The sequence below is a fragment of the Podarcis vaucheri genome (assembly GCF_965113315.1).
Source record: "Podarcis vaucheri genome assembly, chromosome: 7".
Taxonomy (NCBI): Eukaryota; Metazoa; Chordata; class Lepidosauria; order Squamata; family Lacertidae; genus Podarcis; species Podarcis vaucheri.
In genome coordinates, this window is record NC_138765.1 from 89,957,603 (window position 1) to 89,980,546 (window position 22,944).

Consider the following 22,944-nt stretch of genomic DNA (forward strand, 5'->3'; position numbering starts at 1 on the left):
TCTGGGCCTTTGCCTGTGTGACAGCTGTCTTTCTGCCTCTGGCGTCTTCTCGTTCTTGGCTTGGGATAGGGGCAGGGAGCAGGAATTCAGTACATTTGCATTTTTATGCAAACCTATGAAATTCATCCTTCCCCAAACAGTACAGAACTGAAGCTTAGTGATCCTTCAAAATTTATGCTTCTCCGAATTTTGTGACGCACTTCTCCAATCAAACAGTGTGTGCCAAACTACATATACTAGGGGAAGTGTACGTTGAAATGCATTTCTTAGTGTCAATAGTATGCAAAATGAATTATGATAGAATAATTGCTTGCAGAAATGCATATGTTAGGAGAAATTTGCACTAAAATTGTATTTTCTTGAGGAAAGTGCAAAAATGTGGAAAACTGAAGTTAGGATTGGAAAAACAAGAAACTGAAATGGAGACATTGGCCTGCTCTGGTTCCTGGCTGCATTGGACACTCAGCTCTGGTGGTGACTGAGCACCCAACATGCAAACAAGCCGCATTGTTACAACGGTGGCCATCTTTCCCTTTCTAGCATCGTTTGGGTTGTGTGCCAAGTCTCTGACCCCTGGACTAGGACGTTTCTGCATGGAAATGCCCTCCTGACACCCCTCAAGTCCCGACACCCGCTCTGTCATTTACATAGGCTTGCACAGCACATTTCATTAGCATGTGCACCCAAGGAATTTATTTAGTTCAACAAAGGAGAGAATTGGGGGGAAATTGCAAGACAAACAAAGAAGGACAAGGAAGAGGTAAAGAGGCAAAAAGCTAACAAAACATCTACAACAGGAGCAGTCAAGAAGTCAAAACAGAATTTTTCCTGCAGAGAAAAGGAGCTGTGCCAAGCTGACCGGGGCAGGTAGGAGGGCCAAGGGCAGGGGGGCGTCTCATTCTCCTTGCTTGCGTGCCACAAAAGCATCCTCTCACCCCCACTAATATCTCTCCACAAAAGGTGGCAAGCAGAGCTCAGATGGAGACAGAGCCATGAGACAGACACAGGCAGAAGAAAAAGGCTGGAATGGATCTGCAGCTTCTGTCTGTGCCAACAACAGTAACAATTTATTATTTATACCCCACCCATCTGGCTGGGTTTCCCCAGCCACTCTGCAAGCGGCCTCCTCCCTTACCACAGCTTCCAGAGACAGACACAGGTAGAACCCTTTTCTTCTTCCTGCCTCTCTCTCTGCTTCCTGCTTCCCTCCTCCCCCCTTCCACCTTTGTTGCTCTCCCCTTGCAACTCCCCACAAGTCGTGGCAACTGAGGGAGCCGACTTGCCACTCCGTGCTCCTTGCCACAATCCCCAACTCTTTTTGAAACATTAGGCTGTGCCTGGGCAAACCCTGTGTCCATCCCTATAGTCACTTACTCTTTGCCTTCTGTGTTTTTGCCCCCCCCCAGCACACCCACCTCTGTCATCACTGACCTTAGCCCCAGGTTGCTCTCCTGGCTGTAGGGGCAATGCTGAGTACATAAGAGATTGGGGGCACTCACCCCTAGATACACATTTGCACATGTTGCCTAAAAGGTACAGACGTAACTTTAGTAGTTGAGTTTCACAGAAAGCAAGCCAACTAATTTCCCAATCAAATCACCCTAGGTGAATTCCCTAATTAATCTGCCACCCCAACTCCAAATCAGATCTGCTTCAATGCACTCCTATCCCCCAAATGAATCTCTAGATAAAGTCATCCTAATTTATTTCCCCAAATTTAATACCTTATTGCATAACCCAGATATGTAATATATGTAATATTCAGCGCTTTTACTACTACTACAACAACAACGCCCCCGCACACACAGCATTTGGGGTCTCATGAGACCCACCCCTACCAACCCCCCAACCATGAGTCACTTTTCCTTCTTGGATTCTCCTTGAGCAGAATTGGCCTTTGGAGCCTGTGGTCCTGACTAGGCTGATCTAATACCCACACCAGCTCCACACACGCAATTAACCTCTGACCTGGCCTATATTTAAATGCCCTTTCCATTATCCGACAAAGGCCCTTTGGATTCCAACGACACGAGGCAAGTCTGTGCTTTCCTTGTAACTCCATGCTCATCAATCCCCTTTGTGTCAGGATCCAGCCTCGCTCCCCTAAGGGCTGACGCTGGACTGGCTGGGAGACAGGCAAGGCGAATTGGAGGCCAGAGCAGCCTGAGCCCAGCAGCTGGAATTTCGGACAAGTCACTCAGCCCATTGAGAGGCCTCCAGACAGGCAGGAAGTGGGGCACAAGGAGACCAGCTCATCTTCCTTTGTGTAATTAAAAGAAGAGTTGCAGCTGGATGACCCTGAAGTGATTGATACTCTGCAGAATTTGCTGGCTTTGTGTTTGCAGGAAAACAGATTCAACATTTAAGAACAGTAGAGCCCTTTTGAAAGTGCTCTCCCCTCTTTCAGTTCATGTGTGCCCTTTTCTGTTCTGGGGCAAAGGGACTAGTTGTGGAGGGTGCCTCTTGGCTAGTGCCTGTGATAGCGCCAACTCACTTTATGCTGCAATTCCTAGAGCCCCCTGATTCCTTGGTTCCGGGGGCAAAATGAGTTGTTCTTCATGGAGTAAAGTTCCACTGGACCCTTCCTCTCCTCCACCCATCCGACAAAGAAAAAAATGTGTTTGCGTTTCACTTTTGCATGCGTGAATCTGAATGCAAACTCTGCGTTTCAGAGAATAAAGACTCTTTTTTTCCTAGCAAGCCAGAACCGGGAGCTCTTTTCGTTTCCAAATTTGCAGCAATTCCTGCTGAGGAGAAATTCATCAAATTGCCTAGACGCAGTCAGGGAGCGGAATGACAGGCTGCGTGGCCCAGGGGGGAACCATCACTACGGATCATTATGTTCTGAGCAGCTTAAATATATTTTGTCCCAGAAAAGTATGGCATCAAATGCTCTGGAAAGATTTATTTGAAAAACAGCCGCTTTTAGGGGGGCCGCCGGGTGTCTTTTAAATTGTGTTTTCTCTTTAATGCACAAGACTTCTTCCTGCATCTTTTATTTTCACTTACAGGAGTTGTTTAGAAATAATGCTCTGAAGGAGTGACTGGCTTGGGGATTTTTTCCATTTCTGGGGTGCTTTTTTTCTTTGTTTACCTCCAACTTGATTTAGACGGATGGATTTGTGAGCCCCAGGAGAGCTTAGCACAGAATCACAAGAGCCCCCCCCCCTGTCAAAAGGAGGCCTGGGGAAAAGGTTTCTCCTGAAGGCTATGTCCCCCTCACTCCTCTCTGAAGTGTCCTTGATCAATGAACAAAGTATGCAGAAGAGGAGTGGAGAACCTGTGGGTTACAACCCCCCCCCTTATCCCAGAGCATGGGAGGTGCCAGCTGGGCGGGGGGGGGGGGGTTGCAGCCTGCAGCCTCCCAAGGGCCAAAGGTTCCCCTTTCTGGCCACAGAGACAGCTCATTCACAAGACCCTGTTAGGGTGGGAAGGTGGGGTCTGCAAATACAGTCCAATCTAAGAGTTTGCCTGTTCCCAGCAGACACCCCACACTTCCTTTTTCTTTTTAATAAGATTTTTTAAAGCTTTTTCATCATACAATAAGATAAAAGAAATTAGTCTAAATAAAAACTGACACAGAAAAAAGCAAAGAAAACGCAGAGTCCCCTCTCAAAAGTAGCTTGCAACCAGGGCTTTTTTCCCCAGCGGGAACTTGCTGGAACTCAGAGAAGTCTTCATGGTGAGTTCCAGCACCTCTTTTTCTAGAAAAATAGCACTGCTTGAAATGCTTGTCTCACAGAAAGTGCTGGACACTCCTAGCTCTTCTCCCCTGGGAGCTTTCCTTTCTTCTCCCAGCCTCTCCCCCCGGGAGGATTCCCTTCCCCATCTCTCACACGGTGGTGGGGGGCGGGGGGGGCAGGGTTGCCTTCCTGTGTGTGATCCTTGGATCCCAATAATGGCCCTGAGCAGAGACACCAAAACGAAAACAAAAGAAGAGAGCAGAGAAAACAGAAGAAAGAAGATAAAAAGAAGCAAATGCAGTGGTACCTCGGGTTAAGAACTTAATTTGTTCTGGAGGTCCGTTCTTAAGCTGAAACTGTTCTTAACCTGAGGTACCACTTTAGCTAATGGGGCCTCCCATTGCTGCCGCTGCACAATTTCTGTTCTCATCCTGAAGCAAAGTTCTTAACCCGAGGTACTATTTCTGGGTTAGTGGAGTCTGTAACCTGAAGCATCTGTAACCTGAGGTACCACTGTAATAGAAACAAGAAATAAAAATAAAAAGGACATCCAATTTTCCATCTGTCAAAACCCCACAATTTCATCTGCTATTTTGGGAGCCGAGATATAGAACAATTTGGAAACATTTTTCAGTTGTGCCTTCTCTGGTCTAGCTGCAGATGCTTCCTCCATCACGTGGTGGAGTCGGATCAGACCACAGGCCTTGCAGTCCCAGTACTCTGTTTCTGGAGTGTGAATGTGCATCCTCAGGGTCTAATCCAGAGGCATACTGCCCCTGCAGGTGGAGGTTCTTAGCTGTTGTCGTAGTTCTTTCACTTCTGTGTTTCCTTTCTGCCTCTGCGCTTCAGGGGAAGGGCCGTGGGACCTTGCATGCAGAGGTCCCAAGTGCAATCCCCAGCATCTCCCAGTGCAGCTGCAAAAGTTTCCTGCCTGAAACCCCAGAGAGCCACTGCCAGTCAGTGTGGGCAGTACTGAGCTAGGCAGCCCCATGATCAGACTCAGCAGAAGGCAGCTTCCTGTGTTGCATTCGTCTCCTAAGATGCCCTACCTATCCTGTGGGGCTGGGATGAGATATGAATGATGGTTGTTGGGGAAGTTCACAAGCCTATTGATCCTCAGTACTCCGTCCCTTTCCCCTCTTTGTCTCCAGCGCTCCATTTGCCCTCCAGATGGCGCTCCTCCGAGACGGCTTCCTTGGCACCCTGTATCACGGCACCTGCCGCTGCCCTCAGCCTCTCCTGCAGTGGCTCTTCCAGGTAAGCCAAGCAGCCCAATTGCAGGCAGAAGGCCTTGCCGCTAGATGGCAGCAGTGCCCAAGGTGGGACTGCGTTGGGAGACACCATTCATCACCTTTTGAGCTCCCAATAGTTCAGGGCACGCTGCCGGGACACTAATCAATTAGCATGGTTAATCCACTAAAACGTTAATCACTGGTTTTAAGATGCAAGTCTGGCTAATTGGGCAAGTCCTCAGCCTTGCGCAACAGATGCCTTTGGGCTCCCCAAAGCACCTTTGCTTGACTAAGGACAATTGGGGCAGGGGGCGGTGGGGGGGATTCTGTATCTCCCAAGTGCATCAGGACTTTGCGAAAAGGATGTTCAGTGCTGCTGGTGTGCCAAACAAGCCACACGTCGGTTGAAGTGGCCAGTGCTAGCAAGCCGGGGCATATCTAGCATCATTGTCATGCCTAAAGGACCCTCCAAGTTGATTGAGAAGGAGGAACGGACTTGTAAATAATTAGAATCATAGAATCATAGAGTTGGAAGAGACCACAAGGGCCATCGAGTCCAACCCCCTGCCAAGCAGGAAACACCATCAGAGCACTCCTGACATATGGTTGTCAAGCCTCTGTTTGTCCCCTGTGGGGTGGAACTTGGTATTCATTTTTGTTTCTTTGCATTTTGCATTCTCATTTTTCATTTTAATGTTGTGAACCACCCTGCAATCTTTGGATGAAGGGCGGCATACAAATTTGTGTATACTGGGGATAATGGGATTTGTGTGACTAGGGATAAGGGGATTTATAGTCTGTGACCTGGAGAGTCCACAGGTTAGTCATGCCAGCCTGATAGGGCATTGCCCGTTTTGCAGATTTGATGGATGCAAAGGTGAAGATGGATGCAATCCTTTCAGAACTGTGAGGCTGCTTTGAAGCACTCTGTTCAAAGCAGAGCCGTGGCAATGCGGGGGCTAGCTGGGTGTTTTGCCCTGGGTGAAGCCTCCAGAGGCGTGCATTGAGGCTCCCAGCCTGTGTGTGTGTGAGAGCAGATGCACTGGGTCTTTGACCTGGGTGAAATAAACCCTAGTTTCACCCCTCGTTCAAAACATGCAATTCCTGCCTCCTCGCCCCCGGTTGAGCTCTGGAAAAGCAAAAGATTCTGAACATCCAAAGCAGAAATCGTTTATGATTGGTGCTGATTGGCTAACTCCCACCCTCACAGCAGCTTTGCGCTTTTTAAAAATGGTTTATTGTTTCAGGTAGCTATTAAAGTGACAAGTTCATGCAGTGCTTTAAAAGAAAAGGGAAAAGTGGACAGGCTGCATGAAGCATTTGAGGAATTTAGTTCACTGACTTCCAGGTCTGTGATTGCAATTGCAATCTGGAAGGAAGATTCCCTTGTGTCTGTGGGACGTGCTCGTTGGAGCTCTTTTTCAGACTTTATATCCATTTTCATCATCCAGAAATGGCCTTTCCTACGTCATATGGCATGTTAAACCACGTCAAAATAGAATGCTGCAACTTTGCTTTCCTGCCTTTGAGGAAACTGTATTTCTGCGAGGGGTTTGGGGATTTCTAAAGCTTCCTGAGTCTGGGTAGCTCCTTTGTGGGGCTTTTGCTCCCAGATTCTGCATCTAGGCTGACTCCTCTCCTTCCCTTCTGGCTCCTTGATCCACCGGCCACCTGCTGATAGCTCAAACTGCATCCTTTCTCACTTGAAGTGTTTTAGTTCCTGATCTTTCACCAGATTCTCCCTACATGTCCCATAACTGATTCCCCACCCACCCCAAACAATGAAGACTACAAATTTGACTTTCAAACAAACAAAAACAGAAAGTTTAAACAGCTTCAAGTTCTCAGGATGCCAAATTTTGTGTCATAGCAGATGATGGTAGAACTGTATCTGTTCAGGCATTGCACACAACCCCTCTATTTGCAGCATAGCTAAGGAAAAGCAGCTCTCAGAGAATATTACCAGGAACTTACTATGGAGTCCCCACACAATCTTCAGGAAGTCCTGTTGCCTTGGTGCATCCAATATCACATGTGGTCTCAGCTGCTTTCCCACTTACAAACAGGAGAGCGTTGGGTTCAGCTAGCCTAGCATTCTCTTTCCAGCAGTGGCTGTGGGTAGCCTGATATCTCTGGGAAACCCAGAGCAGACCATGGAGGCAAGAACCCTTTTGGGGTGGACTGTCTCTTAATCTGGTGTTTCTACTTACAGTATCTCTTGTGGCTAGGAGCAGGGGCGGACCCTGGGGTCTCAGATTTCAGCGGCACCCTGTGCAACACCAAAATTTGTTGTCCCCGCCTCTTGCCTTCCATTTTACATCATAGTAGTGGCATGCCCTGAAGCGCCCCAAGACCCTCAAACTCAGGGGTCACAGGGTCCCCCAAAAACCCAACATTGTTTGGTTCACTCCAAACTAGCGCCCTTCTTTTTATTGTATGATAAGTTTATAAGTTTCAAATCCACATATGTAGAAGAGTCAGCAGATTCTGGGGTTCGTAGTTCATGGAGCTGGCTGCAGGCACAAGCAAAGGCCATTTCTCTTTGCCCTTGGAGCCCTCCTGCACATCCGCCAACCCCTGTCCCGCTTCCAGCTCTCCCTGGCTCTGGGGATGTGGGGGCACATTGAAGTACATTCTACACCTCCCTTTCCTTCCTGCCTCACATCACATCCAGCCAGATAATAATGCCGTGCATTTACAGAGAACACTCCCTGCTCCCAGCAGCTCTTGGGCAGGCTGTGCTTGTCTGCCCCCCAGGGAGGGAGGCAAGCTGCACTCCGCTTACTTTCGCCAATGTGCATGGCGAGGTGGAACTCTCGATCTCTCTCACCACCCTACCCCCCCTCTCACATGTCATATGTCACACAGACAAGTGGTTAGAGTGCCAAAGACCTGGGAAACCCAGGTGAATCTCTCCCCCCCCCCCCGTAGCTGTGATTTTCATAAATGCATTTGTTTTGTTCTGTGGCAAAAAATCAACTAATGAATTTAATGCTGTAACACAGGGGTAGGCAACCTAAGGCCCGTGGGCCAGATGCGGCCCAATCGCCTTCTCAATCCGGCCTGTGGACGGTCCAGGAATCAGCATGTTTTTACATGAGTGAAATGTGTCCTTTTATTTAAAATGCATCTCTGGGTTATTTGTGGGGCATAGGAATTCGTTCATTCCCCCCCCCAAAAAAAGATATAGTCCGGCCCCCCCACAAGGTCTGAGGGATGGTGGACTGGCCCACGACTGAAAAAGGTTGCTGACCCCTGCCTTTAACAGGTAAAAGGTACCACCTGTGTCCCCAAATGCTGCAATAATAGTAAAGACAGAACTGAGAGGATGTTTGGAATTCACTCGAGGGAAGGGGAGGAACATGAACCAGCTGCTCTTTGCTTGCATCCCGTTAGCTCATCTGCGCAGTCAGGAGTGGGCCAAAGCCTCCCTCTTGGCTCGTGTCCCAAGGTGTGCAGGTCCGAGTCAGCAAGTGACGCTGATGGCTCTGCAGCCGCCCCTCAGGTCCAAAGGCAGCTCTCAATTGCCAGCCCAACTGGAAATGCTTTTGCAGGTGACTGGCAGCTTGCCTCTCTGTGTCGGGCACCTGAAAGTGGATGTCAGCTGTGCTGATCCCTGTGGTGAAGGCAGAGAGGCCAAACATTCTTGCTGGATCAGACTGGCATGGGGTGTCCTCTTTTGTGGGACACTTCTTACTTAGAGGAAGCACTTCCTGTCTCAGGGAACTGATCTCTACTTACAGCCATTAGAGTTAAGATGGATGGCTGTCTGCCACGTGTTATAGGAATTTATGTAAAGGTTGGGGGGGTGCCCCTCCAGCAGACATCACACACACCGACTACCAAACGCAAAACGTCACTCCTGCAAATGTCCCCACAAAACACTTCATCACAGTTTTTCCCTATCTCTATTCAACAAATGCAACAATTCACTGATAAATGTATTTATGTACTGGCTCACTGGGAAAACTTTAGAAAGTCATATAAAATTGCTCCAGTATGGATTTGCGCCATTCCAAATTTGTTCTGTTTGGGAAAGGAATGGTTACCAAGGGGGGGGGGTCTGGAATGTGAGCAGCCATAATCCCTGAAAGCTGGGATCACGTACACAGCAGCCTGTTGCACAAGACTGGCGTCCTGGCAGATGGGTGCCAGACAGGCAGTCATCCCATGGACAATGGCAAACCACTCAGGAATGGATTAGGTCCTCAGGGGAAAACCAGGAACTTGTAAATATTCCTATTGTATCACTTGATGGGTATATGGCAGTGGGTAAGGGAGTGAAATATACTCAGATTCGAGTGTGGATTTAATGCTCTTTATTCAGCTCATAGTAGTGAGGAATGGAAGTTCCCCCAGAATGTCTGCTTTATATACATTATTTACACAATGGGCCCCATGTGATTGGCTAATTCCGGGATTCTCCTGTAGGCCAATCAGGTTGTGGATTCACTTCCACCTGGAGCTGGATTGGGTGACTCCTGTGGACCAATCAGACTGATGCATTTTGGATCCTATTCAACTCAGTACATAACAGGGAGGTTGGGGGCAAACCTGACAAACTGGTTTCTACCAGAAAATCCCTCCCTGTTTGTGACATATTGTCAGGGGTTCAGGGACAGAGGCACAGGGGAGAGAGGAGATGGAGAGCGAAGGGGAAAGATCTGAGGGCAGCATAGGGGAGTATGACAGTGACCCGAGAGATTCCATGAGCTTCTCCAGCGAATCAGAAGATTCCCAGAAGGAGGCGCCGATGGTCAGGGCGAGGGGGGTCCCAGGGGGGACGCACCAGAAACAGGGGGCCAGCGGGGACTCCCAAAGCAGCAGCTGGAAATCAGGACCAGCTTCCCCACCAGAGCAGAGTGGGGGGGAAGAGTCCCAGGTGTCAGGTCCAGCTAGCCCCCCCGAAGGGGGAAGCAGTGACAGGAGCAGTGAAACGGTCAGGAGGAAGGTTACCGGCTGGGCGCGCACGCCAAGTTCAAATGTACAGGCACGCGAGACAGCAGGCAGCCCGGATCGGGAACCAGGTCCTAAAGCCCGCCGGAGGCAGGGGGAAGAATCAGGGGACTCAGCGTCAGAAGAGTCTAGAAAGGGCGAAACCCCAGCTGACAGGCGGACCCAGCGGAGGAAAGAGCAGAGGAAGAGGTGGAGCAAGGCTAGGGTCTTAAACTGGTGTATGGGGGGCGGAGACTCAGACGGAGCTTCGGCGGTCTAGAGTCTCAGACGTAGAGCTGCACGCTGCTGATGTGAAAGACAAACTGAACTTCAATAAAGACTTTTGTATATAACAACGGACTGGCGTTGGTCCTTTGTGAGCTGGGACCTAGGGCAGCTCTGACAGTAAGCTCCGTCTCACAAAAAAAAATTTTTTGCAAGCTCCAAGAAGAAGAAGTTCACCTGGACGGACCAGGAGGAACAGTCCTTTTCGGAGACTCAAGCGTCTCTTCGCGTCTGAAGAACAGCTGCTACACGTGAACCCCGGCAAACCAATGAGGGTTGAGACTGACGCATCAGACAGAGCGGTGGGGGCAGTCCTGTTGCAGAAAGATCCGCAAGGGAACTGGAGGCCCTGCACATTCTACTCCAGGAAACTCAGCAAGTCGGAACAGAACTACACCATCTGGGACAGGGAGTTGCTGGCCATTCATGCAGCATTCAAGGCGTGGCGGCACTTCCTCATCGGAGCCAGACACACTGTGCAGGTCCGCACGGACCATAAGAACCTGGAGTACTGGCGCACGGCGCGGTTCCTGAACCAGAGACACATCTGCTGGGCGGAGTTCTTCGCGGATTTCGACTTCAGGATAGAATACATCCCGGGAGACAACAACGTCATGGCGGATGCACTATCCAGGAAACCGCAGTATCTCGAGGAAGCAGCACCGGTGGCGGCCAAACACATTTTTGCACCGACGGCATGGGCATGCGCTTCAGCCACAGTGGACCTGGACGCAGTGCGTCGCGCGCTGCAGATGGATGCCTTCGCACAATCCAAGATGGAGGAGGTGAGAAGAGGCACAGCGAAGGACGACGAGTTCCAGATACGCGAAGGACTGCTCACCCGCAAAGGGGCTCTCTACGTGCCTGGAGACGACCTCCGAGCGAGGGTCCTGCAGCAGTTACATGACGCGCCACTGCTGGGCACTTCGGCAAGGACAAGACGGCGGAATTGGTGGCCAGTGACTTTTGGTGGCCCCAGATGAGGGCAGAAGTCACGGATTACGTCTCTAGGTGTGACATGTGCCAAAGGGCCAAGCCAGTGCACAGGAAGCCGGCGGGACTGCTGGAACCGCTACCGACGCCGCTCGAACCGTGGGAGAGGGTGGCCCTGGACTTTGTCACAGATCTGCCCAGCTCACGAGGCAAGACAGCGGTACTCGTGGTCGTAGACCTGTTCACCAAGATGACGCACTTCATTCCCTGCGCGAAGGTGGCCACAGCGGAACAGACCGCCAAGCTGTTCATAGACCACGTGTTCAAAGTTCACGGCTTACCACGGTCCACCCTGTCCGACCGGGGGCGCCAATTCGTCTCGAGCTTCTGGCAGAAGCTGCTGGGCATCCTGAACGTCAAGATCAACTTAGCATCGGCACGACACCCGCAGACCAACGGACAAGCGGAGAGGGTCAACGCTATCATGCAGCAGTACCTACGATGCTACGCGAATCAACAGCCCTCGACCTGGGTGGACTACCTTCCGTTGGCCGAGTTCGCCTACAACAACACGAAGCACAGGTCTACAGGGGTGACACCGTTCTTCGCCAACAATGGGCGGCATCCCAGAACCTTCCCGGGGTTAGAGACGAAGGGGGAGGGGGAGCCACAGGGAGCAGAACACTTGGCAGCAGAGTTGCAGGAGGTCCACGAGCAACTCCGCAGGAGCTTGGAACTAGCAAAACACACCTACAAAGTGCAGGCAGACAGGCACAGGAGAGTCGGGGAAGACATCCAGGTGGGGGACTGGGTCTGGTTAGCAGCCCAGGTAGTGCCGGCCAGAACGTTAGCTAAGAAGAAGCTCAAACACAAGCAGCTAGGGCCTTACCAAGTTGAGGCACAGATCAACCCAGTGGCCTTCCGGTTAACACTCCCGGAGGGTTCCAGAATGCACCCAGTATTTCATAGGTCAGTCCTCACACCCTACAAGGAACCCCACAGGTTTCAGGCGGCAGGGACCGCACCTCACCCACTCAGGAAGTCGCAAACGGGGGAGGGGTCACCGAGGGCGGCGCCACTCAACGAGGTCACGGAGATTTTGGACTCGAGATGGGGGGAAGAGGGAGTTGAATATCTCCTCGCCAGGGAAGGCACCCCAGCCAGCGCCAACAGGTGGGTGCCAGGCTATGCCTTGGAGGAGCACTACCTCAAAGACGAGTTCCATGCACTCTTCCCGCACAGACCTATGCCGGCAGATTATTTCGACGACTGGCTTTTCACACCCACACTTTCAACCAGCATGTTCCAGGGGTTCTCATCCGCTGAGGGAACGGCGCCAGACACAAGCTCCCCGGAGGGATCACTCTCGGGGTCTGCCACTGATCGCTCTTACTGGTGGGACACTCAACCGGAGGTGGGGTGGAGCAGGGAATTGATAAGGGGGCCCTGGCACGCAGCATCACCCGAGGTAACAGGGGGAGAGACGAAAATGGACGTGTTGGGGGGAGGACCTTGGGTTTGAACACGAATGCAGGGAGATGGAAGCAGAGGAGATCGACGTCGGCGAGCCCATTACGGACGGGCCGGATCCGACTGGGCGGTTGCACGCCAGGGGGAAGGAACTGTATCCAGCACTCACCCCCTCAGCACTGGAGCACCCGAAACCCGCACCCGAAGAGAGGGAGGGGGGAAGGGGGGGCTTCGAGGGGAGGATGGATGTCAGGGGTTCAGGGACAGAGGCACAGGGGAGAGAGGAGATGGAGAGCGAAGGGGAAGGATCTGAGGGCAGCATAGGGGAGTATGACAGTGACCCGAGAGATTCCATGAGCTTCTCCAGCGAATCAGAAGATTCCCAGAAGGAGGCGCCGATGGTCAGGGCGAGGGGCGTCCCAGGGGGGACGCACCAGAAACAGGGGGCCAGCGGGGACTCCCAAAGCAGCAGCTGGAAATCAGGACCAGCTTCCCCACCAGAGCAGAGTGGGGGGGAAGAGTCCCAGGTGTCAGGTCCAGTTAGCCCCCCCGAAGGGGGAAGCAGTGACAGGAGCAGTGAAACGGTCAGGAGGAAGGTTACCGGATGGGCACGCACGCCAAGTTCAAATGTACAGGCGCACGAGACAGCAGGCAGCCCGGATCGGGAACCAGGTCCTAAAGCCCGCCGGAGGCAGGGGGAAGAATCAGGGGACTCAGCGTCAGAAGAGTCTAGAAAGGGCGAAACCCCAGCTGACAGGCGGACCCAGCGGAGGAAAGAGCAGAGGAAGAGGTGGAGCAAGGCTAGGGTCTTAAACTGGTGTATGGGGGGCGGAGACTCAGACGGAGCTTCGGCAGTCTAGAGTCTCAGACGTAGAGCTGCACGCTGCTGATGTGAAAGACAAACTGAACTTCAATAAAGACTTTTGTATATAATAACGGACTGGCGTTGGTCCTTTGTGAGCTGGGACCTAGGGCAGCTCTGACACATATGTATGATGTATCTGTGATGTATGCATGATGCTTCACCTGAGGTATTTATGGGAAAAGGGAAACTGTATAAAAGAGGAAGCATCCTTTGTTTGGGGCTTCTTCCTGCTTCTTCTGTGGGGTGGCTGGAAGTCCTGTTGCAACAGTCTTTTAAATAAAGGCCAGGCCTGTTTTGCTCCTATTTTCTTGGAATTTTCCTTTTACACATGGATGCTTTAGCTGAGATTCCTCCATTGCAGGGGGCTGGACTAGATGATCCTCGGCGTCCCTTTCAGCTCTACAATTCTGTGATTCTGTGGTCTACACAGGAACTGAAAGCAGATAATGCTTATGGGGAGGACTTAAAATACCTGGAAGTCCTTCTGTATCCCAGAACTTGTCCACACGTGTAAAAGTATACACTCAAGGAAAAATTGATGCTTAAAATGTGCAGGGGAACTTTGATGCAGGAGAGGGGGCTTGTTTTCCAACAAATACCCCCCCCCCCCCATTTTAAGGCAGAGGTGGTACAAGGCAAGCCTGGGAGGACTCTGCTACACACCCTTCCTCGGTGTTTGAATCACCTCTGGGACATTTCTTCTGATGCATTCTCTCTCACATGCTGCTGGCTGCTGCTGTAAGTAATAATTCCTGCACGATGTTTGGTGGGCAGGGAGCATTTTAAGTTCATAGTGTAGGTGTAATTTATGTGGTTGCTGCGGGTTCATGCATCTTAATCCAGAAGGGGCTGCAACAATGATCTTGTTTCTCCTACACAACTCCAGGCATAAAATTCACCCCTGCTGTTCCATGCATTGAGACTATTATACCTTAATGACTCAAGAGGTGAACCACAGAGCGCAAAGCTTTTCGCTTCTCCGGCAGATAGATGGAGAGAGTCAGGGACGCTTGAGGTTGGTGCTGGCATTACTATGAGTGGCAGCCAGTGCCATCTTTGTCTGTTGCATGAACTGGCCCAAAGTGAGCCTGCCCCCCCCCCAGGAGCTCCAGGTGGCGCACATGGTTCTCACCCTCCCCATTTCCTTCTCACAACAACCCTGTGAGGTTGTAGGCGGAGAGATGGTGACGGGTGCAAGGCCACCCTGTGAGCCTCATGGCTGAGTTGGGATTGCTCCCCCCAAAGGAAACACGTCTTCTAAAGAGAGGACAAAACGGGAAACGTATTTGCATAAATTTTACATATGCTCATTTAAAGTTGTAGGTCAAATTTTGAAATAATTACTGTAATTTAAGTAGCAATGCAATCCAAGTCTCCATTCAGTGGCCATTGTGCCTGCTCAGTCTGCTGTCCAGGTGGTGATTTTGGATGGGCAAATTCAAAACTGCTCCCCACTTTCTCTCCTTCTCTCTTTCACATTAAACCACACTTGGACACGAGCAAAAGACCTCTGGCCTGTGCATAAATCATTTCTCCTCTTGCCTGTGGCAACCTTTCCCCCTTGGGTCTGGTGTGCTCTCACCTGGGGTGGCATTTTGATGAGGATGACGATGTCTGGATGTTGCAACACACACACACACACAACAAAAGAACCCCTCAAAGGCATGAGCAGCACTGAGTCCACAAGGAATGGCTGTGTGCAAACCCCCTGTAGGCCCCATCCTCAGAACCTAAGAGCCTGTAAGCAACCATCAGCCCAGGAGAGGGTGGTCCCTGCTGCTTCATAGGTGTAGTCCACGGGTAGGCAACCTAAGGCCCGGGGGCCAGATCCGGCCCAATCGCCTTCTCAATCTGGCCCGCGGATGGTCCAGGAATCAGCGTGTTTTTACATGAGTAGAATGTCTGCTTTTATTTCAAATGCATCTCTGGGTTATCTGTGGGGCATAGGAATTCATTCATTTCCCCTCCCCCCCAAATATAGTCCGGCCCCCAACAAGGTCTGAGGGACAGTGGATCGGCCCCCTGCTGAAAAAGTTTGCTGCCCCCTGGTGTAGTCTAAGTCCAGTGTCAATTTATTACTCAGTATACTACACTGCTGCCAGGAGCAGCGAAATCCCCTGAGGAAGATTTGGAGCTGCTTACACTGAGTCTGACTATTCACCCATCTAGCGTAAGGGTTGCTGTTGTGGCACCCATGGGTGCACGTGCTCCCACCCAAGCCTTCCCTGCTGCCTGTAAGTTCTGCTTCCCCTGCTAAAATTAGGCTGGAAAGGAGCACGCGAGGTTGCCATGTGTTTGGTGTGTCCACCAGAAGTTTCTCCGGTCTGCAACCATGCCCATTGGCCCCCAAAGGTTAGCAGCCATTGGCTAACCCAGTGCTGTATACTCTGACTGGCAGCTGCTGAGCCCCAGCCTGAGGCAGAGTCTTGCCCCACACCTGGCATGTGATATTTGTTTGGACTCGAGTTGTTCTGAATACAAACCCTGTGGTCTGACTACTGGAGATGAATAAGAAGTGTGGGGCTATCCCCATGGCACACTGCTGGGGGGCTCCCTCGGGGCATGTGGTAGGTCAGTAGGGTCGACCATGTTGGAGGGGAATTTCAGCCGGTGGCAGAGGACAGATGGACTCCAAGAGACATAGGTGTAAAAACCCAAACAAAAACGAAAGCTTTATTACTAAGCAAATAAACACAAACTCTGGTGGATGTTATTCCTGCAGGCAAGAAACAAAGCTCAGCTTTTTTCCTTTATAGCAACGGTCACCTGCAGCCAATTAATCCCAGAAACTTCTTAAAGGTATACACACATGTTTCTGTGCCGAATGTCCTCTAACAGACCAGGGACAGTCTGACCTGAGCCATGTTCAGACATAACACTGACCGTTAACTTGGCTTGGGCAAATTAATTTGTGTGCAAGCTGCGTGAAAGGGCACTCACACTGAGAGCTCCTCGCAGGGAAGCAAATCACAAAGTGACAGGCTTAGCGTTGCCTCCTGTGCTTGAGATTGGTTGGGAGAAACAAACCACCATACTGGTTCAGACATCATGATAAGCCAGTCATTCCATGGTTTGCAGACCCTCCCTGTGTCCCGATTTTCCAGGGACAGTCCCAAAGTTACAGAAGCCGTCCCAGTTTCTGAATTGTTCCCTGAATGTCCCGCTTTTCCATAAGGATGTCCCTATTTCACTTGGAGAAATGTTGAAGGGTATGGAGTTATGTGACCCTTGAGCCTTCTATACAACCTTTAGAAGATATCTGAAGGTAGCCCTGCACAGGGAAGTCATTTATTGTTTAATGTTTTATTATGTTTTTACTGTATATATGTTGGAAGCTACCCAGAGTGGTTGGGGCAACCCAGTCAGATTGACGTGTTGTTGTTGTTGTTAAAAAATAGGATGTCCCTATTTTCATCAGACAAATTTGGTAGGTGTGTGTTTGATTCCCTGCTGGATAGAAAGCCGGATAGAAAGCTTGTGCACAGGCTCATTTGCCTTACTGTAGCTAATGGGCAGCACCCTGACTGAATGTGGCCCCAGTGTGACAGTTGCTCCACATGGCCTGTGTGGTGATTGTGGAGTATTCTGTGTTCAGACACTGGTCACTTCCAGAGGCCCAGTTCACTGAGCTGTCACTCTGGATTGTTTGCACAGCATTTGGGAGTGGTTAGATGACATTGGCCAGTTTATCGAGCATTCATTCTGATTTGCTTGCAAGAAGGTTAGACAGTTAAGCATCCTGTTGGCAACTTCCACCTCCTCACACTTCTCTCCCAGACGTCAGGATGAGAGATCACCCTGGATCTTTCCTCTGAGAACAAAGGAGCAAGCTTGGCTGCCTTTCACTTTTCTGGGTTAAACAAGAAACTTTTCTATGCAGGTTATTTACTTCCTATAATAAACAATTTTCTTATTTTTCTCAACCATATCTATCTATGAGTGATTGCAAAAGGTAAAGTGTACCCTGTAGACTAATTCACAAACCACACTCTGCATACCAAAGCTTCAATGGGATCGTGGTCTTTCAGTCTCTCCAGGGGAGCCTCCATACATTATGGTATTGGGGTAGTTATATGTGAAGCCACCTTCAATACTTGTTTGTACCTTTCAAGGTTTTTGAGTCGACATACTGGTACATCACCACCATCATCATTATCATCATCATCATTTATTAAATTCGTATACCGCCCTATATCTGAAGATCACGGGGTGGTTTCCTGAATGAGCCTCGCTGACATGAACTGCCCAAGGACACTTCTTCCACAGCTCTTTTTCATTTCAGTGAGGCTCATGCAGCAGAACCTCTTCCTGGACTGAGCCTGTGTTGACGCGTGGGAAGTGAGTGGTGTGCCATTTTGGATTTTCTGCCTCAGGTATTAAGATGCCTCACTCCAACTACCTCACAGGCTGTTATTACAGCAAAGGCACCCACCTCATGCCAGGTTGACCTCAGTTTCTGGAAATCCCGTGTCTTGTTGTGGTGAAAGTTCCTATGTTCTGGCTTCTTGCAAGAACAACGAAAAGACCTTGCTGAGTAGGGAACTGTTAACAGGTTCTTGGCTCAGAAAAAGGGATGAGGCTTGCAGCTCTGCCTTCATACTCCTTGTTTTCAAACACGTCCATCTTCACACACCTCTGCTTTTTCTCCCTTGATGGCACTCTTGAGAACATCATGACGACAATGGTGCATTTGTTTGTTTTTCCAACCCACAAGTGTCTAGCCCTCATAGGAGAAGAAAGAATACCAAAAGGTGCATTCCCCGGAAAGATGAGATAAGCTGGGTCATGTTTTAGCTTGATAACAGAAAAAGCAACAAGCCTGTCATTGCATAGAAAGTTAGCATGTCAGGAGGAAGGTTGTATGAAACCCTTCTCCTTGCCTTGGTTGAGTTCTGCTGCAGAGAGTTCTATCCATTCAGACAAACAGCCCTCCTAACTTAGATTTAAAGCAGATTTACCATTTTCATTCTGCAACTGAGATTTGGAAGCAATATGGGTCTGTTGGGCCAACTTAGAGCAGATGGGCTGAATGATACATGGAGCGAAGGAGTTCCTCATCCCTTTTCTGGGATCCAAGGGCAAACCAGAAAACGTCTGGGACAACTGAGCATTGCTTGTAGTGTGGTCTTCACCTTTAGCCCCCCAATGTTTTCAGGTTTTCCTACAACTCCAATACTTTTCTCCCCTGTCCCATTCGTGACAGTGACTATAATTTATTATTATACCCCGCGCATCTGGCTGGGCCTCCCCAGCCACTCTGGGCGGCTTCCATAGAAACCAAAAATACACTAAAATATCACACGTTAAAAACTTCCCTGAACAGGGCTGCCTTAAGATGTCTTCTGAATGTCAGGTAGTTGTTTATCGCTTTGACATCTCGTGGGAGGGCGTTCCACAGGGCGGGCGCCACTACCAAGAAGGCCCTCTGCCTGGTTCCCTGTAGCTTTGCTTCTCGCAATGAGGGAACCGCCAGAAGGCCCTCGGCGCTGGACCTCAGCGTCCGGGCAGAACGATGGGGTTGGAGACGCTCCTTCAGGTATCCTGGGCCGAGGCTGTTTAGGGCTTTAAAGGTCAGCACCAGCATTCACCACCCCACGAAGCCCATCGCCCAGTCCTTCCCGGCTAGTTTTTATAAGGCAGGATGGGCAAGGATCCAGGAGACAGGTGGTTGGCTTCACTCGTCCAAGCAGCCTGTCCACATCCTCGGAGGTAACAGATTGGAATTGATCCCACTCAACTTGACTAGACAGAACTCTAGCACTCTCCTGCCCCGGCCCTGCTCCCACGGTGGAGTCTACTTCTTCCCGAATCTGAGCGATTTTATCTGCAAAAAACTTTGCAAAATCATTGCAGGAGAACATGTGGCCCGTACTGGGCCCCGATGTTGCAGGTGGTTCCGCTAAATTGTGAACCACCTGAAAAAGTCTCCTGCTGCTGTTTTCTGCAGATGCAATAGAGGCGGTGAAGAAATTCTTCTTCGCCGTCGCCATTGCCACTTGGTAGGCTCAACGTTGAGCTCTAACCTGTGTCCAGTCAGATTCGGAATGAGTTATCCACCACCGGCGCTCTAGCCGTCTCAACGATTGTTTCATTGCCCTCAGATCCGTGGAAAACCACAGGGCTGTCCGGGCTCCATGCAATCGGAGAGGGTGCTTCGGAGCCAAACAGTCAATAGCCCTGGTTAACTCCACATTCCAGGGGGCCACCAGGGAATCAGCTGAAAGGCCATCAACATGGGATAAAGCATCCCCTACCACTCTCTGGAAACCATTTGGATCCATTAAGTGGCGGGGGCGGACCATCCGAATTGGTCCCACCTCCCTGCAGAGGGGATGGGTTGCAGAGAAGTCCAGTTGCACCAGGAAGTGATCTGAACATGGCACTTCTTTTGTTTCACTTTTACTTAGTGTCAGACCACCAACATCCATAGAGGTAAACACCAGGTCCAAGGCATGTCTGCAGCTATGGGTTGGGCCAGACTTATTCAGGGACAGCCCCATGGAGGCCATGCTTTCCACGAAATCCCGAGCGGCCCCTTGTAAGGTCGTGTCGGCATGGATGTTAAAATCCCCTAGGACGACCAAACTAGGTGTCTCCAGGAGAACATCCGCCATGACCTGAAGCAGCTCGGGCAGAGAATCCTTGGTGCAGCGGGGAGGTCAGTACACCAAAAGGAATCCTGTATTGCCCAACTTCCAGAACATGCACTCGGAAAACTGGGTCTTCCCAATAGGACGCCTGGTGCAAACTAATGACTTCCTAAAAATCACTGCAACCCCCCCTCCCCGCCCACATGACCTGGGTTGCTGTGCGTAAGAGAAACCTGGTGGACTGGTGGACAAGCAGCGGCAAGGACAGGCCCATCTGCTTCATCCAACCAAGTCTCTGTTACACATGCCAGGTCAAATCCTCCATCCATGATCAAGTCATGGATGGCAGTGGTCTTATGAATCATTGACCTGGCATTGCACAGCAGCACCTTCAGGTCATGTGGGTATCCCTTGCTGATTCTAGTATCCATCCGGTCAGGACCAGACCCGGAGGCAGGAATAGTCCTCAGACAACGACTAAACCTGCCCCCTCTGTAATGATATGGTCTAATATTAGCGTAACTCCGCCTCCTACCCGTGATCACTGAGATCGGTTGTCCCAGTGCATCCCCCCCTGTGGAACATGCCCCAGCCATTTTGTGGGCTGGGGCCCACTCCCTGGCAGCCCTGACCCCTCCCCTTAAGAACAAAATAACACCTTAAACAAACAAACAAAACCAATAAAACAATACAAACAAAAAACTGTAAAAATTACAAAAGCAACAAAATCAAAAAAATTCCCCAAACCCAACCAAACATCCACCCCACCCCCACATACAAAAAATTCAAAAGATTTTTTTAAAAAAAACATTTTAAAAACACTCTGTGCCCCTCCAGCAGTAACAGCAACTGCCCTAGTGAGGCCTGTCAGGCCCCGCCCTGGGCCAGGTGGTAAGTGGCAAGAGCAGGGCCCTCAGACACTCACTCAGGGGAGTCCTCCTGGGCAGCAGGCAGCAGGCAGCAGGCAGTCCTTGTGAGGCTTCAGGCCCCGCCCCAGGCCAGGTGGTAAGTGGCAAGAGCAGGGCCCTCAGACACTCACTCAGGGGAGTCCTCCTAGGCAGCAGGCAGCAGGCAGCACGCAGTCCTTATGAGGCTTCAGGCCCCGCCCTGGGCCAGGTGGTAAGTGGCAAGAGCAGGGCCCTCAGGCACTCACACAGGGGAGTCTTCCTGGGCAGCAGGCAGCAAGCAGTCCTTGTGAGGCTTCACATTATCGTGTGGTTGTTGTCCCTGGGTTTTGAGTTCCTTGTTGTACTCCATAAGCTTTTCACAAGCCACCATGTTACAGGACATGGCATTTTTGAGTATAGCTTCCTGGATCTCTGTTCTGGCTCTGTTTCCCTGTCTGTCATGGAGGGATGAACAAATCTATCAGATTTCCTCATTTTCCCCAATCTTAAATTCATTTCTCCACATTCCCACAGTAATTTCCATTTTTTAAAAAAAACATTTAAATTTCCCCTAATATGTATGTTTTTCTGCAATGTTGATAAAAATGCATATTTTTGCAAGCAGTTTCTCCATAACTTAATGGATTTTTATATGGTATTTCCACTGATTTATACATTTTATATGCATTTTTTTACACATTACTTGGCTGGAGAACTGCATGACAAATTTCAGAAATGTGTGAATTTCAAAGGAAGTCTGTGTTACAATTCACATATTGTTTCAGAAAGTGTGGATTTCATCAGTTTGCCTGCAACGGAGAACTGAGCTGAATTGCACCCCCCCCCAGCCCTCCCACTCTGCCAGCATTTCCTTTCCCCTCCTCCTTGTCTCTTTCTCATTTGCTTTCCCACCTCCACTTCACCGGCTTTGGCTCTCTCTCACCATCCCTCCTTCCATACAACACTGCAGGGAGAGTCTTACACCCACCAGTCTGGCTGCCATCCCAAGGGGATTCATGCTGCAGGCCTACCCAGCTGCCCAGGACAAGAGGGGGATTTGGAGGGCCTTTGGTCCTGCTGCTGCTCCAAGCTCCCCACCTCCCCATATGCAGGCACACACCCCTTCTCCAACTGCTGCATCCCTCTGGCTCCCCCTCCGCCCAGCCTAAGAATGGAGTCGCCTAATTGTTTAAGCCACACAGAAAGAGGCATCCAGGTACTAAATTACAGGGTTGGAGCTGCACTGGCAGTCAAACAGCAGGCCTGTGACAAATGCAGTTAAGTGCAGTCTAATGAGCCAGGCCAGATGTGCTCCACCACAGCAGTGCGAAACTGAGTGCGAGAGGATGAAAGAGGGAAACTGAGAGGGACATGAAAAGGAGTCCTGAGGTTGCCCAGTCCAAGCTTAGCGGCTGGTTTGACCCTGGCAGAACAGAGATCAGGAGGTAGATAAAAGAAGGGTTGGGAAAGGAAAATCTTATTAGGAGCTGTGGGAAGAGTGGGATGCTGATAGCCGCCAGCAGGGACAGCCAGCTTCTGGGCAGGCTCCATTCTCCAGGCAGAGCTCTGCCACGTGGTGGGTCTTGGGTCTTGTCAAGGTTGGCAGGTCTGTCACCCACCACGAGGCAGGAGCTGCTCCAGGTCAAGCACTGCTGGAACCAAGAGGAGCTGCACAAGAGCACAGGAGTTCCAGATATGAATACTGAACAGAGAAAGCTTATTTACACCACTTCAGAACATCGGCCCATATAGCCCGGTATTACCAACGCTAACCAACAGTGATCACTTTCAGGCAACCCTACTTGGAGGTGTTGGGTGCTGAAACCGAGATGTGCCAAGGCCCCCTTGCACCCTGGGAAAGGAGCTGCATTAGCTCCCCGCATCACCTGCCCCCTTAGTAAGGGACTAATAGAACTCACTGCCAGCCGACTGGGGAGGGCGCCCCACAGGACTGCTGCGATGGCCCCCACCAGTGACCAGATTCCTTCACTGAAGTGCCCAGAGGAGCTTCAGTATGCTGATGACAACGTAGTGTGTGCACACTCAGAGGATGACCTCCAAGCC

At 50.6% G+C, this 22,944-nt stretch overlaps 1 protein-coding gene across 1 annotated transcript in view; it reads left to right on the forward strand.

Annotated features, from left to right (window-relative positions):
- Positions 1-22,944, forward strand: part of FAM178B (family with sequence similarity 178 member B) — a 194,033-nt gene that overhangs the window by 44,432 nt on the left and 126,657 nt on the right. The window contains exon 7 of the mRNA XM_082229961.1: positions 4,835-4,940. Within this exon, the coding sequence (XP_082086087.1) occupies positions 4,835-4,940 (106 nt within the window). The remainder of the gene's footprint in view (positions 1-4,834; positions 4,941-22,944) is intronic.